This window comes from Rutidosis leptorrhynchoides, chromosome 8 (genome assembly GCF_046630445.1).
Source record: "Rutidosis leptorrhynchoides isolate AG116_Rl617_1_P2 chromosome 8, CSIRO_AGI_Rlap_v1, whole genome shotgun sequence".
Classification (NCBI taxonomy): Eukaryota; Viridiplantae; Streptophyta; class Magnoliopsida; order Asterales; family Asteraceae; genus Rutidosis; species Rutidosis leptorrhynchoides.
This window is the reverse complement of record NC_092340.1, coordinates 162,653,781-162,668,783: the sequence shown is the minus strand read 5'-3', so window position 1 is coordinate 162,668,783 and position 15,003 is coordinate 162,653,781. Positions and strand designations below refer to the sequence as shown.

The 15,003-nt window shown below is 32.4% G+C and overlaps 1 protein-coding gene across 1 annotated transcript; it reads right to left on the bottom strand.

Moving 5' to 3' along the window:
• Nucleotides 1-7,839: 7,839 nt before the first annotated feature.
• LOC139862408 (DNA polymerase alpha-associated DNA helicase A-like) lies at nucleotides 7,840-13,544 on the bottom strand. The gene is made up of 10 exons (XM_071851009.1): nucleotides 13,465-13,544; nucleotides 12,764-12,964; nucleotides 11,951-12,505; nucleotides 10,328-11,467; nucleotides 9,720-10,044; nucleotides 9,363-9,621; nucleotides 9,066-9,282; nucleotides 8,418-8,776; nucleotides 8,212-8,340; nucleotides 7,840-8,116 (listed from the first exon to the last, which is right to left on the bottom strand). The coding sequence occupies exons 2-10, from the start codon at nucleotides 12,875-12,877 to the stop codon at nucleotides 8,047-8,049; spliced, it is 3,168 nt and encodes a 1,055-aa protein (XP_071707110.1). The 5' UTR covers nucleotides 12,878-12,964; nucleotides 13,465-13,544; the 3' UTR covers nucleotides 7,840-8,046.
• Between the last annotated feature and the right edge of the window lie 1,459 nt (nucleotides 13,545-15,003).

Genomic DNA, 15,003 nt, shown 5'->3' with positions numbered 1-15,003 from the left:
AAGGTTAATTGAATATATAACATTAGTTCAAAAATTTTGAGAATCAATATTACTGACTTTGCTTATCGTGTCGGAAACATATAAAGATTAAGTTTAAATTTGGTCAGAAATTTTCGGGTCGTCACAGTACCTACCCGTTAAATAAATTTCGTCCCGAAATTTGAGTGAGGTCGTCATGGCTAACAATAAAAATGTTTTTATGATGAATATGAGTGGATAAATAGAGTTTTATCATTATTGACTAATATACATAAAACGATTCGAGTATGTGAAGCGTACGAGTGAAGCTGTCACAAAAGGTTGAGATAGAGATTTAACTTTGGACGTAGTCACGGTGGATTTTCGGATTTCAAGGGATTTAGAGGAAAATCTTCGTAATAAGATTTGATTCTTCAGTTGTTAAGGAGATATGATCTTCTTTGGTTAAATGCGATAATCTGTTTTGATTGCTCTGTCGGATATTTCACTATAAATCTACCCTCTTCATTTCCTTATTTTCCACAGCTCATACCTTATATTCTTTCTCCCTCAATTCATATTTTAAAGCATTCGTCAATATGCTCCATCCAGTTCTGCTTCTTGATATACTCCTAACTTTCATATCTGTCATTCTTCTTTTTTATCTCCCGCCTGAAGAATCTATTTACTTCTACTATACTCTTGGTTTTATAGTGTTTTTTAGTTCTCTCCTGTCTTTATATTGCTATATGCATCGATATATACGGTTTGTAAATTTCTGGGTTGTTGTTGTGTTTTATATCTTCCCTTATATTTCGATGTTTCTGCTTCTGTCTTTCTATAATCATTGACATCCACAGTTAATACTCTCTCCTATTTTCTACGATTTATACTCCCATTTCTATTTCAGAGCTTCATGCTTTTGTTTTCTCTTCGCAAGTAATAGTTCAGAATTCGTAGGTATGGAGTTTCGAATGAACATGACTAATGTTCTAAGAGAGAGATTGTAATAGTATGATCTTGATTGGTTAAATTACCAGAATTCAAGAGAAAAGATAGAACTATCAAGAAATTATGTTCTTGATATGTTTATATATTAGATAGAATGTAAGAATCGTGTAACATGGCACATGATGACGTTATGGTCTGTGAATCATCACATTCCATTAGAAACTCAGCATGACTTACTGTAATATAATCACGTTGATCAAGTGTCATTATATTATACTAACTCATGCTTCAGTTCCCAACACTGCTTCAAAAATATTCATAATTTAAACTCGAAGATTTACAGAATATAGAAACTAAACAGTTTCCTTTATGATGTAATGCAGATAATGCGAGGAGATAAATGATTTTAGATAAGAATAGTTATGAAAATATCTTCAGAAATATCGAGGATATTTATAATGAAAGATATGATGATATCTTAGAATTTCTAATATCAAAAGACAATAAAGAAGATTTGTCCGTAAAGATTTAGAGTCAGAAGCAAGGTATTCGTTAATGACTTCAGCAGATACTGAATCATTTGGATTCTTTGAAGGTAGTTTAGTCTTTGTGAATTGTCAATAGTCTCCTTCATAGTTTGCTTAATCCATTTTTCAATTCCAAATCTGAGCTTTTTCAACACACCACTCTTTATTATCAAATTTTTGGCCATTAAGACCATTTACAGTTTTGCTGCTTCATCAGTATTCAAAGTTATCATAACCGAATCGTCGGTTATCAATCCGAGGTGTTTTCAAGAGTTCGAAGGATTTGAATGAAGATTGTAATTGTCAAGATATATGATGTACTAGAATTTTGAATGATACAAATATTTTTCTGGGTTTTATGAATAGGAGTGATGTTCTAGCACAGTTTTGAAGTCAAAGTATAGCTTTGAAAGATATAGGAATCTAAGAGTGATGATATCGGTTATATCTCGACTTGGATTCTGATATGTTAAAATTAGAATATGTAATTGAATTTGAATGAGTATGGTTGTTTTGATTTCTATGAAAGAATATATCTCGTTGTGAAAGTAGTGAGTATAGTTGATGATTTGTTGAATCAGGATCGAAGAATGTAACATATTAATTGTGAATTTATATATCTCTCGGGTATTACCTACCCGTTAAAATATTCTCACCATCAACAGTTTGTACAAAAGAATTTTTAATTACAATCTTTATGAAAATATACCTACATATATATTTTCTTTAGATGTAATCATGGATTTAATGAGTTAACATAATATTAATCTCATCCGGTTTTAGATTAGGACTAGAATATATAATCTCTAAAACTTTAGATATTACATAATCGCCGTAGAATATTTCTCCAATGAAGTTATGAATCAATACTTCATCGGTTATTGTTGTTGGTACTCCTTGGTATCTATGGTGTGTATGACGTTGATGCTCGTGGAACATCTTGTGATGTTGAATCATGGGATGTGGATGTTGTTGATGGTGGTAATGGTACTGTTGGTGTTGATGATGGTGGTACTGTTGATGCCGGTGATGCTGCTGGTGCTTGTAACCTTTGTACCATATTCTCCAAAGCCACTACTCGAGCGCGAAGCTCGTTAACTTCTTCTATTACACCGGGGTGATTGTCGGTTCGGACGAGCGGATGAATAAGATCTAGAATTTGAGATAGTATATAATCATGAAGAGATACTCCGGAAATGAGAGAGAAATGGTATTACGAACAGGTTCGCCGGTAAGTGCTTCAGGTTCTTCCCCAAGAGGGGAATGTGGTGGATGGAAGGGATCACCTTCTTCTTGTCTCCAATGATTAAGTAAGCTACGAAACCATCCCCAATTCATCCAGAATAGATGATGACTAATTGGTTGGTTCATTCTGGTTACGCTGCCATTGGAGCTCGAGGAGTTCGAGGAATTAAGTGAGAAATCCATATTATATGAACGGATAAAGGGTTTTCGATATAAGATGGGTGTTGAATACTGAATGATATCTTCGTCTCCTTGAATGCGTATATATAGCAAAAAGATTTCGTAATTTACAGAGGAAATTTAGGAAAAGCGTCAGACAAAGTCTATTGATATAAATATGATGAGATATGATTTGTCTATACTTCCATTTATGCAATAATTGCAGTAAGACGTGTCTAGTCTAAAAATGATAAGTATGTAATTTCTGACAAGAAATGATAAGCAAAACTTGGTAAAAACAGATACGGTCATAGTCCGGACTCACTAATGCATTCTAACAATTACCAGTTAAACACACTAATGCAAATTCTAGTTCCCTATGACCTCAAGCTCTGATGCCAACTGTGATGACCCGTCCAAATCCATTTGGACGAATACATCATTCATTGATTTCATAGTGAGGTTTTGACCTCTACATAATACGTTTTGTAAACATTGCATTCTTTTGAAAAGGCACACCATAAATGAATATCTAATTCCAAGGTTTTCGATATCTGATGATTTCTACATATAGACAATCACTGTAAATAATAGTTTACAATAATTCATCCGTTGACAATGCAGTCAAATAAGATACATGGTGATGATTTTGTGAATGCAAAGTTTTCTCGAATAACGCATGTATGACTCCATGCACATAGCTTGTATATCATATAAGCAAACAGCGGAAGACTTCTAGGAACCTGAGAATAAACATGCTTTAAAGTATCAACACAAAGGTTGGTGAGTTCATAGGTTTAATGTTGCACATATTTTCTGTATATAAAGGTGGACCACAAGATTTCAGTTGTTTCATCCGAAACGTTTATCAAAAGATTCTACGAAATTGAGCACCCTGTTAACTAAACTTTAACGTTATAATAAGTACCCCTGTTTTAATATACATGCAACCAACATGTACAATACACGCAAACCAGCGTGTACTAAACTCAAATAGCATACGTCTGTTTTATAGTTCAGGCTAGGGTTTCTATACCTGGAATAGACGGGGATGTCAAGCCCTATGGATCCATATACAACTACTCGCGCCCACCAGTTCTTATAACTGGCAGTTACTAGTTACAAATGCTAAGGGATTTTTGGTTCAAACTCAGTGTTGAATTTAGTATGTACTTGTGTCCATTGCGTTTAAAATAAAGTGCATGTATTCTTTGCCCAAAAATATAGATTGCAAAAGCAATTAAAAAGGGAGCTATGAAAACTCACCTTAGCAGCACATAAGGTCATTCACCGAAATGTGACCGAAACTCGGAATGCAAAATAACCGTAGATCTCAACCTAGAGAACATATGTTGGTCAATACCTGTCTAAAAAGCTAGGTCAGGTCATAGTGTATCACAATCCTAATGCTCGAGACCGACATGCAAAAGTTAACAAAAGTCATCTCAAAAGTCAACCTGACCCAATATGATCTTTAAATCTATGCATGTTTATTAACATAGTATAAGTCTTGATAATTGAACGAATTTATAGTTTATCAAACTCAAAATATTATTTATTTCAGGAGCTATATTATATTTGAATTATCATGGCAATCGGAAATATTTTATTATTTCACATAATTTCCAATACTTGTAAAATTAGATTATAGTGTTTATAAATCTTTAAAACATGATAAGACAGTCAACTTTGACAATTGTTCAACAAGACGAGACGTGCCTTATATAGAAATTCATTTACTCGATTAATAATATTTGAAAATCCAATTTATCAATCTTATAAAAAAGTTGTTTAAATATCAATTGCAGATTGAAAAGCAATTCCAATTAATGTTAATCATAATTCAATTGACCATAACTTTTAACCCGTTCCTCGAAAACACACGATTTCTAAATGAAAAGTTATTAATTTTTCGACAGCTTTCCAATGACATGCATATCATATACCTTATATCAATAACATATGTATCAAATTCGTGATTCATCATAAACTATCTAACGACAAAATTAAAGCATACAAGTGTGCATAAACATATATACTCGAGCACTAGACATGGATACACTATTAATATATAAAAGATAAGATATGCATGCTCACATATCAATATTGTGATTCAATATTGTAGGAAAGTACATAGACGCAACGGAGATGATAAACACTAAGTTTGACTTGCGAACCATACCCATGAACATTACCCATAACCTCCATAGCTATAACCCATAATTTCCTTAGCTTTGACTTATTTGAAAACTCGATTTGAAATCATTTGAGCAGAACTTCGTCATAGTATTTTATGTATAATACTAATAATAATAATATTCCTAACTATAAGATTAATAATAATTTTAATTTTAATTTTAATTATAATAATAATAATAATAATAATAATAATAATAATAATAATAATAATAATAATAATAATAATAATAATATAAATATATATATGTATACAGAGGGAGATAGATAGATGAGATGTGTGTGTGTGCAACTGAAATCGTTCGATATTTATAGACCTTGCCTGTCCAGCCATCCCATGCGATCGCATGGGTTTGAAGGCCTTTGGCCATGCGATCGAATGGCCTCCCCTTACAGCTCACATTATTTTGTTGTTTTGCTTGTCAACATAATTAAATAAATATATAATTTATATTAATTAATTATATATTATATTATATTCTCGTGCCTAGTTAACTTGAAATTTTGGTTCCGATGAGATGTGTGTGTGTGTGCAACTGAAATCGTTCGATATTTATAGACCTTGCCTGTCCAGCCATCCCATGCGATCTCATGGGTTTGAAGGCCTTTGGCCATGCGATCGCATGGCCTCCTCTTACAGCTCACATTATTTTGTTGTTCTGCTTGTCGACATAATTAAATAAATATATAATATATATTAATTAATTATATATTATATTATATTCTCGTGCCTAGTTAACTTGTAATTTTGGTTCCGATGTCTTGTACGTTTACGTTCGACTTATGTCCCGATTCCGGTTTTTCGAACGTCCTTTTGTACGCTTAGAAAACTTGTACTTTACGTTTCGTGATTCGTACCTTTGTCAAAATATAGTCTTAAAATATTACTTAAAGTGTATCTTGAACTTTCGAGTGTTTTGGTCATTTGCTTCTTTAAATCATTTTCTCGTTATTTATCAAAGTATATTTAATAATATTGTTTTAAATCAAAAAGTTTTATGACCAAGTTAATATTATATTTTATAACATTTGTAAAATATACATACATTTTTTCATTTTGAAATAGTGTTTTACTGTAGTAAAATGATTTTTACTGTAGCAAATAGTGGTTTTCGAAAAAACTGTAGCTTTTCGGGTACTGTAGCAATTCGAAAATACTGTAGCAAATTAGTGTTTTACTTGTTCATCTTAAACGTTTTAGTTAACTTATCTAAATATCAATCGAATCAATAAACGAATGTTACTATCGTTTACTAAATAACTTGAAATTATATATATGTATATATCTTTATTTAATATACATAAATCAGTTTTTAAATACACATTGCAAGTTATTTATAATTAATTTTAATAATTAATATTTCAACTTATTGTATATATATATATATATATATATATATATATATATATATATATATATATATATATATATATATATATATATATATATATATATATATATATATATATATCTACAATAGATGTTCGTGAATCGTTGGTCAATAGTCAAAGGTTAACTGAATATATAATATTAGTTCAAAAATTTTGAGAATCAATATTACAGACTTTGCTTATCGTGTCGAAAACATATAAAGATTAAGTCTAAATTTGGTCAGAAATTTCCGGGTCGTCACAGTGTGGATATTATGTGCTCACTTGGATGCATTCGATCGTAAGCAGTCGTATGAAAAAGGAAGTTATTAATATTGACGAAGTAAGTATTTTCAGTTATGAATTATTAAATTTTATCTTTAGGTATATGTTACAAAAAGCTTATATTTTATATGTATATGTATATACCTATATTTATATACCTATTTAAAATTTACAGCTTTCATGGGACGAACGTTATTTATCTACAATCGATCTCGACAATATTATGGAAAAATGGCATTTGTGGTCTCCTTTTTGATGTCTGGTATGTGTAACCTTTATGTGATATGATATTGCGTGTCAACTGTTTTGGAGATTTGGTATTATTGTTAAAGTCCATATATTCATGCATGTTCAAATTACTTTTCTTTCAAAACAGGTAAACCAAATCAAGGGATTTTTTGAAGAGCATGTGGATTTTTTGAGCTAGAGGATGCTTTGGAGGATGCTTTGCTTTGAAATGGAGTATATAAAAATAAATTGTAGGCAGCTTTTTTCATTTGTAATAACTAGAAAATTTTGATTTATGACTTTTTTCATTTGTAAATGTTATGAAGATAATTTATATGTATATTTGTGTTTTCTTTATTAATAAAATTAATTATTGTTTTATTCTTGTTGATCTATTACATTTACCAGCATTTACCAGTTATGCAATTCAACACGTCCATTAGCACAACCAATTCAACACGTTTAATTGCTTTTTAAATTTCTGTTATAATACAACACGTCTACTTGCAGAAGTCTGTTATATTTGGCGGCAATTTGAAATATTTAATTTTTAAATTTTCAAAAATTTAAAATTTTAAATATTTTAAAATTTTTGTCGGGTTTATAAAAATATCCCGGAACACATCTAATTGCAAATAGATGAACACGTCTGATTGCAACTACATGAACACGTCTAATTGCAACAAGATGAACACGTCTAATTGCATCTAGATGAACACGTCTAATACCGACTAACGGAATATACAGGAACACGTTTAATTGCAACTAACGGAACACGTCTAATTGAAACTAACGGAACACGTCTAATTGAAGATAACGGAAGACATAACGGAACAGCCTATTCTAACGATTTGACAACACGTCTAATTATTAGTTTTTAGAGCGGTTCCTTGAACAGCACTATATGAGTACCCTCAATTGGAGCTGTCACATGTAGACGTGTTATTAAACACGTCTAAAAGGATTTTTCCACACGTCTAAAAGAGCCGGAATGTAGTAAACAGTATGATCTGCAACGTTACAGTCTTTTAATCCTTGTGTTTCATAATGGTGCATAACAAAACAACAAACATAATTCATATTCTTAATTAAGATACATAACGCTAGAGTTCTTCAATAGGTTTCTTCACCACCTACTTCCTCTTCCACGAGATCTTGAATCACCATACCTGTTGGAATTCCTATTACCAAACCTCCTAACAAAACAAGCACAATATATTTACTTTCGCAACATACAATAAATTTATTAATAACTCATCATCATGATTCATAAGTATACACCACAACTCACCGCCCACTTGAAGATCTTGATGATGATGCACGCTCGTTCTTCAAGCTCAATGCAGCAAATTGCTTAGCCAATATCCAACTGTCATCAGTGTCCGAATTCAAGGGCCAAGAAACTGGGAGTGTCACATTCCTGTTTACAATTTCAGATAATTCATAACTTTGGATAATAAAACATAATTAATAAAAAGTATTGAAAATCAAATGTACCCATCAACTTGTTTTTCCTTGCAGCGATTTATCATATTTACGGTATAATTACCATACACCTTGTCAGTTAATATCTTTGCAAGTTCTTGAACCTTATTGGGAAGCAAAATATCCCACATCTTTAGCACCTGGATGCAAAGTGAATCTTCTGCAACAACATCAACGGTCCAAATCAATCGCAAGTTTTGCGTAACATTGTACTCATCTAGGTACATACATGTTCCTTCTAGTTGCACTTTATCGTCATCATCTTTTCGCCAGCCACGTGAAAGCTTACCCACAAGACTAACCACTTCTTTACGAATTTCAATCTCGGTGTATCTTGCAATGCTCTCCATGAAGGTGTCACTAAATTTCACCTATCATATAAACCAAATAAACGTTTTCTTTATTTGTGCTACATATTACTCCTTCCATCCCAAAATAATTGTTCAGTAGCAACAAATAACTAGTAAATATCAGAAAAATCTCAAATATTCCCTCAATTATTACTCTGTCATTTATTTATTATAAATTGAATTACCCAAAACTAACATTTATCGAACCTATCTTAAATCCAACAGAAATTACTATGTGACATTCTTTTTGAGAGAGAGTGAGTGTAATTCAAGAGATGAGCAAAACTTGAGGCCTAAAAATGCAAAATACCTTCCATTTGGCTTCACTAAAAAGTACAGAATCATTACTGAATAAGCTATCAAGTTGGCAAAATTCAACCAAAGCAGCCATGGTAGCTTCAGCCAAGTTCTTGTCTTCATTTGCATCGTGGAAACAGCCACGATCCTTGGCATCAAGAACTAATTGCTTCCAAATAGATCCGCTTTTTAACAAAGTCGACCCATTCCCCAAAATCCACAAGCAAAATCTGTATAATAATCAACTGAAAAACATGACCAAGAAAAAAACGGGAGTAAAAAAATACTATAAAAGTATGCTTGTCGTTACCTTGCTCGAGTTAAGGCCACATTTGTTCTCTGATGATTTGAAAGAAAACCAATCGACCCTTTCACATTACATCTTACAGTGGATATAATTATTACATCTTCCTCACTCCCTTGAAATCCATCAACCGAACGCACGTTTACAGAGAAGTAATTTTCGTAACTCGAGTACTTATCGCCAATCTTTTCCTGTATTGCAGTTACCTGTGCTTTGTAGGGTGATATGCAACCAACACTTACCTTTCGTTTGCTTGCAACGGCTTCTGTAAATATATCACAATATAAAATTATGATTAATTTATATTTAATAAATATATATAAAAGGAGATAAATAAATAGAAACAATAGACAAGCACTATACCTTTAAAGAGACTAGCGATTATTTCAGTAGCAACGGCCACTTCAGTGAGATTTTTCAAGCTCTGATTCCTATCAAAATCTTCCTTGGCAGATGTTACATTAATGAAAGAGTACGATCCGTACACATTTTCTTGAAGAAAACGCTTTTCATAAGCGTTGTTCTTGACATTCATACCATCCAAGATTTGGTTGTTATAAAATTCCTTGTTTGGGAACCGGCTTATGGATGGATGCATCCTATATTGGACATTAAGAAGATGCTTCTTATGTCCTAGTAATACAAACCTCTCAAATAAGCTCCTACCAAATTCAGCCTCTGCACTAGTCTAAAACCACAAAACAAATTCATAAATAATTAAGTGACGAAATCACACAAATGTTTATATAGAAAAGATTATATTCAAGGATTTTTCTAACGACATCCACAGACAACATACAGTCATTAACGTGCATAAAAATGAATAGTACATGACACGTTACATATTGACTTTATAGTGGCAGTTATTGAATTGTACAATATTTTTATGAAAGTTAACGACAACCTGTGGCTATAGATAGCTAAAAATATATCGAGTATTTAAATATAGTAAGTATATAAAAGTTTAATACTTTGCTTTGAACCATGGCTGGAAGTTGTCTTTCATCACCTACAAGAATAGCATGTCGAAGACCTTCGAGACTAAAAGGTATCAAAGATTCACATTCTTTAAGCTGAGCAGCTTCATCGATCACAAGAAATTCCAACGGTTTAGTGTTGCTCGTATGCAAGTTGATGGAGCTTGATGCTGTACAGAATACTAAACAAGCATTCGTCATACAAAAAGCCTTAATTTCATAATTTTCCTTGAACTCGGGAATACAAAGTGTATTTTGAAGATTTTCAAATATTTGAAGAATCGATGTTCTAACAGCATTGAAACTGTCATATTTACCCTTAGCTTCTTTCAAAACTACATTATCAGCAACGGTTTGCACAAGTAATTCTTCAAAAAGTTTAAGATATTTGATGAGTCTAATCATTTCTTTCGCGATCTCTTCGGAAATGAAAGATGTTGGAATATGTGTGTACAAATTTTTTACAATAGATATAAGACGATGTCCATTTAAGCGAATACGATCCAATACAAATTGCTCAAAAGTCGAGATATTTTCTTTAACACTCTTTTCGTCTGATTTTTCCTTTTTCAGTGCTTCAATAAATTTCTGTTTTTCCGTTACGTACGACTGATATTGAATCTCGGGATCCTTAAAGAAACGAATCAAAGACTCACTTCTAGCTTGCCACCCCGAACGCGGAGCTAAACTACCAGCGAGAATCTTAACACGTTGATTCAAGAATATGTTCAAAAGATCATGTTGATCTTTTATCTTCATTCTCTCTTCATTTCCAAACAGAAGTATATCTCCTAAACCATAAGTATCATGTAACATATTATCCCTCATTAAGCTCATTACCCTTTTGGTAACTCCTAAAACTGCAATATTTGTAGGAGCACAAGTGAGAGTTCTGCAATTCATCTTCAGTAACATATATAATAACGAACTAATAGTTTTAGTCTTTCCTGTCCCTGGTGGGCCCCATATTAGCTTTATCGTATTCCGATGAGAACAGTATCTTGAATCAATGCCGCTTAAAACAGCAGCTTCTTGTGAACTATCAAGCTTAAAAGTTTTAATTGCTTCCTCTATATTCGAATAACTCCATTCCCTAGTTTTATCAATAGAGCATTCAACACAACTTTCTTCATCCTATAATCAAAAACAAATCGTAGGTGAATATAATAACGGATTGTGCTAACGACAGCCTTAGATAACTCGCTTTAATGTATTGTATAATATGATAACTGTCATTTAAAAAGAATAGTGACCGCTAAGTATAATGATCTAATACATGTTAACGGCAGCTCTGAGGCTGTCATTAGCAAAATCCATTAATAAAGGATTATGTTGTAGTTAAAACATTTTAATGTATTATCAGTGGCGGAACATAGTTATACCCAAATGGGTATCCGCCCCACCAGGATTTAAAGGGAAAAAAAATTTTACACAAAAAAAAATTTACTAAAAAATAAGGTTTTTTTTTTTTTTTTGTGTTTACCAATGTTGACAATGAAAATTTTATTAAATTTTTACATCCGGCTCATCTATATCCGGGTTCAAGTTCCGCTGTGTGTATTATACAATGTGATAGCTGTCATTCTAAAAAGTAATAATGCATCACGACATTCTTACAAAAGAATCAATCTGTATCAACTTTTCAAGCATCCTTTTTTGGTCACCTTCCCTCTCCGGGTAAAGAGCTTGCGATATTCGAATGTTTGTCGTCACGTTTGTAAGATAAACAACAAAGTGTTTTAAATCCGTATGCGCGGTATTGCTTAATACATCATTCTGAATAACTCCAACTCCTTGTTCATTAAGTGGTTTCGATGACAATACAAAATAAATGGAACTCTCGGTCTTCGCGCCTTGCACTATAGCAATGACGTAAGACTTATTTGGCCTCTCGAGATCATCAACAAACTTTGGTTTTACATCCGTTAAAGCAATGAGATCTCCACATTGAGGTTCATATGAACCCTGATGTATACGAAGTTTGATCGTGTAATGTAGAACTTTCGGAGGCAACCCTGGAGACTTACGTACTTGAACAATCCCCGCAGTAGGACAACGCTTGACTCCTAGTATTTTTGAGCGCAAGTCCTCATGTGTCTCTTCGAAAAGAGGATAAACAAATGATGTTTTATACTCTGTTACCGATGAAAATGTCATTGGTATCTCGGATACCTGCTCAAATTTTGGTAGTTTTTCAATAGTGGCAACGATGTACAAAACAAGTATATACAGGTAAATGAGCAAACTAACGATTTCCGACACGAAACCATGTAAGTATTTATTTAGGTTGGAACCGTTTATACGTACTTACAAACATAAACAGTATAAAGAGTACAATATGTATTGATACTATATATTTAAACAAACAAGTAAATTAAATTATGTTCTGAATATAGTAACAAGTGAGTACATGAGAAAGCATTTGCACACCTTTTCATTGTACAAATTTCGATTAAGCACGTCACTGAGAGACCATGAAAACACCTCATTAACCAAGTTATGAACCCTGTTTTCTGGTTTCTCCTCAAAGGTAAATAACTCCATTGAACAACGTTGAATGGACTTTCTACCCAATTCTTTGTTTCCCTTAGATTTCAAGAAACCGAACAATAGTCCAGAAGCAGTTAAAATCTGGTAAGTGACCAATATACAAGTTTCTTGTGTATTTAGATTATAAAAAAAAATGCAGAAGGGGAAAATGAAGGGTCATGGAATACAAGAGGTTACATACAGTTCCCATAAAGTTCCAACTACTTGGTGTTACAGTTTCCAAAAAAAAAAAAAATTTAAATGTATTTTCAAATTGTAATATTACATTAGATGGATAGATTAGTTCTTTTGGTATAATTTTTTAGCTAAACACATTTAAGTAATAAACTCCACCCTCCTGATTAAAAATAAACTTAACTTGTTCCGTTCAACTTTCATAAAAAAAAACACCACTTTTGCAAGACAGGAAGTTTGATTATAGTTGGACGTTGGTGATTATTGTAGAATGAGGTAAACTATTAAAATTCTTTCATTTATCTTTTACTGTGTTTGACTAGTTACTAGTATTAGAGGTATTAGATTAGGCCCAAGGCGATCAAATCAAAAATAAAAAGAAAATTAAAATGTTTCCCAGCTCTTACCTGTTTTTCAGTTACTCTTAATGACGTTTTTGTGCACTTTTTTACAAAGCGTTCCAATAATTGATGAACATTGTCTTCTAGTTGTTTGCTATTAGAAAGAGAATTAGAAAGAGAATGGTGTTGGGTGATGTGATCAAGAAACACAGAGGATAATGAATTTGATTCATATCAGGCTTTTTATTGTAGACTTGAAGAAGGAATCCTTTATCAAAAACAATGGAGATACTTTGTGTGTATGGCTTGACATTTCATTTTGAAGTCAAAAAGGAGTTATGTGGCTTTTGTGATTTGATGAAAGAGAAAAAACAAAAAATAATGATGTGGAGTATATTACTTTAAATAATTACAAAGGGTATTTTGGGAACTACACTTAAATTATGTGGATCTATAAAAAAAAATAGATTTATGAGCTCGTGCGTTGCACGGGGACTCATCCGCAAACATTATTGGTTTTTTAAACTTATATATGAAATAACGATATTATAGGAAAAGTGTCAAAATGTGCTATGTGGTTGAATTAGTAAAATATGTTTTTGTAAACAACACACATTAGTAAAACTTTGATAAATTCTAGTTCATACATAGACATTAAGAGTCCGTACATTGCACGACAGCTATAAAAAATAGTTTCCCTAACATAATTCTGTCATTGTGTACCTGATATCTAACTTATATATAATTTAGTGATAAAAGATGACATCACTTAGGTTGCTTGCCTAACCTTTCAGGTTACATACATGGAAGTGTCATTAATCCTATACATACTAAAAAAGTTGGAGTTTTTGGCCGTTTTCTCAACGCCAAAACGACAACAGTTGGATCCCTTTTCACACTTGGAATTTTCATTTTTTCCCTTTAACTATAACCAACTTACAAAAATTACACCAAACTTCAGGGGGTTAAAACGTAAATTCTCGTAATTAAAATAAAACCTTCACCCAAACACTTCGACAGCCCGTATCTTCCTCTTCGCTCCGAGTTAAATTTTAACGAGCACACCGTTAATTTTATGAGCAAAACGAAAAAAACTCGTTCGAAACGGACACTTTTTAAAAAACGCTAAATAGAACGACATCTTTTATCTTCCTCCTCGCTCCGAGTTAAATTTCACCAAGAACTCCGTTAAACTCAAAATATTTTTACGAACAAAACGAAACTAACTACGTTTGAAACGGACACATTTTAAAAAACGCTAAACACAACGAAAGCCCGTATCTTCCCGCTCGCCGCAAGTTAAATTTTTCCGACAACACGCCCAGACTCGAAATAATTTTATGAACATAACGATACTAACTACGTTCGAAACGGACACTTTTGAAAAAACGCTAAACACAACGACAACCCGTATCTTCCTGCTCGACGCGAGTTAAATTTTTTCGCCAACACCGTCATGCTCGAAATAATTTTATCAACAAAAGAAACTAACTACGTTTGAATCGAACAGATTTTTAAAAACACTAAAGACGACGACACCAACAACGACGCATAACACATGGACCGTTTTCCCTTCTGTAAATAAAACTTCGTTAAATATGAATA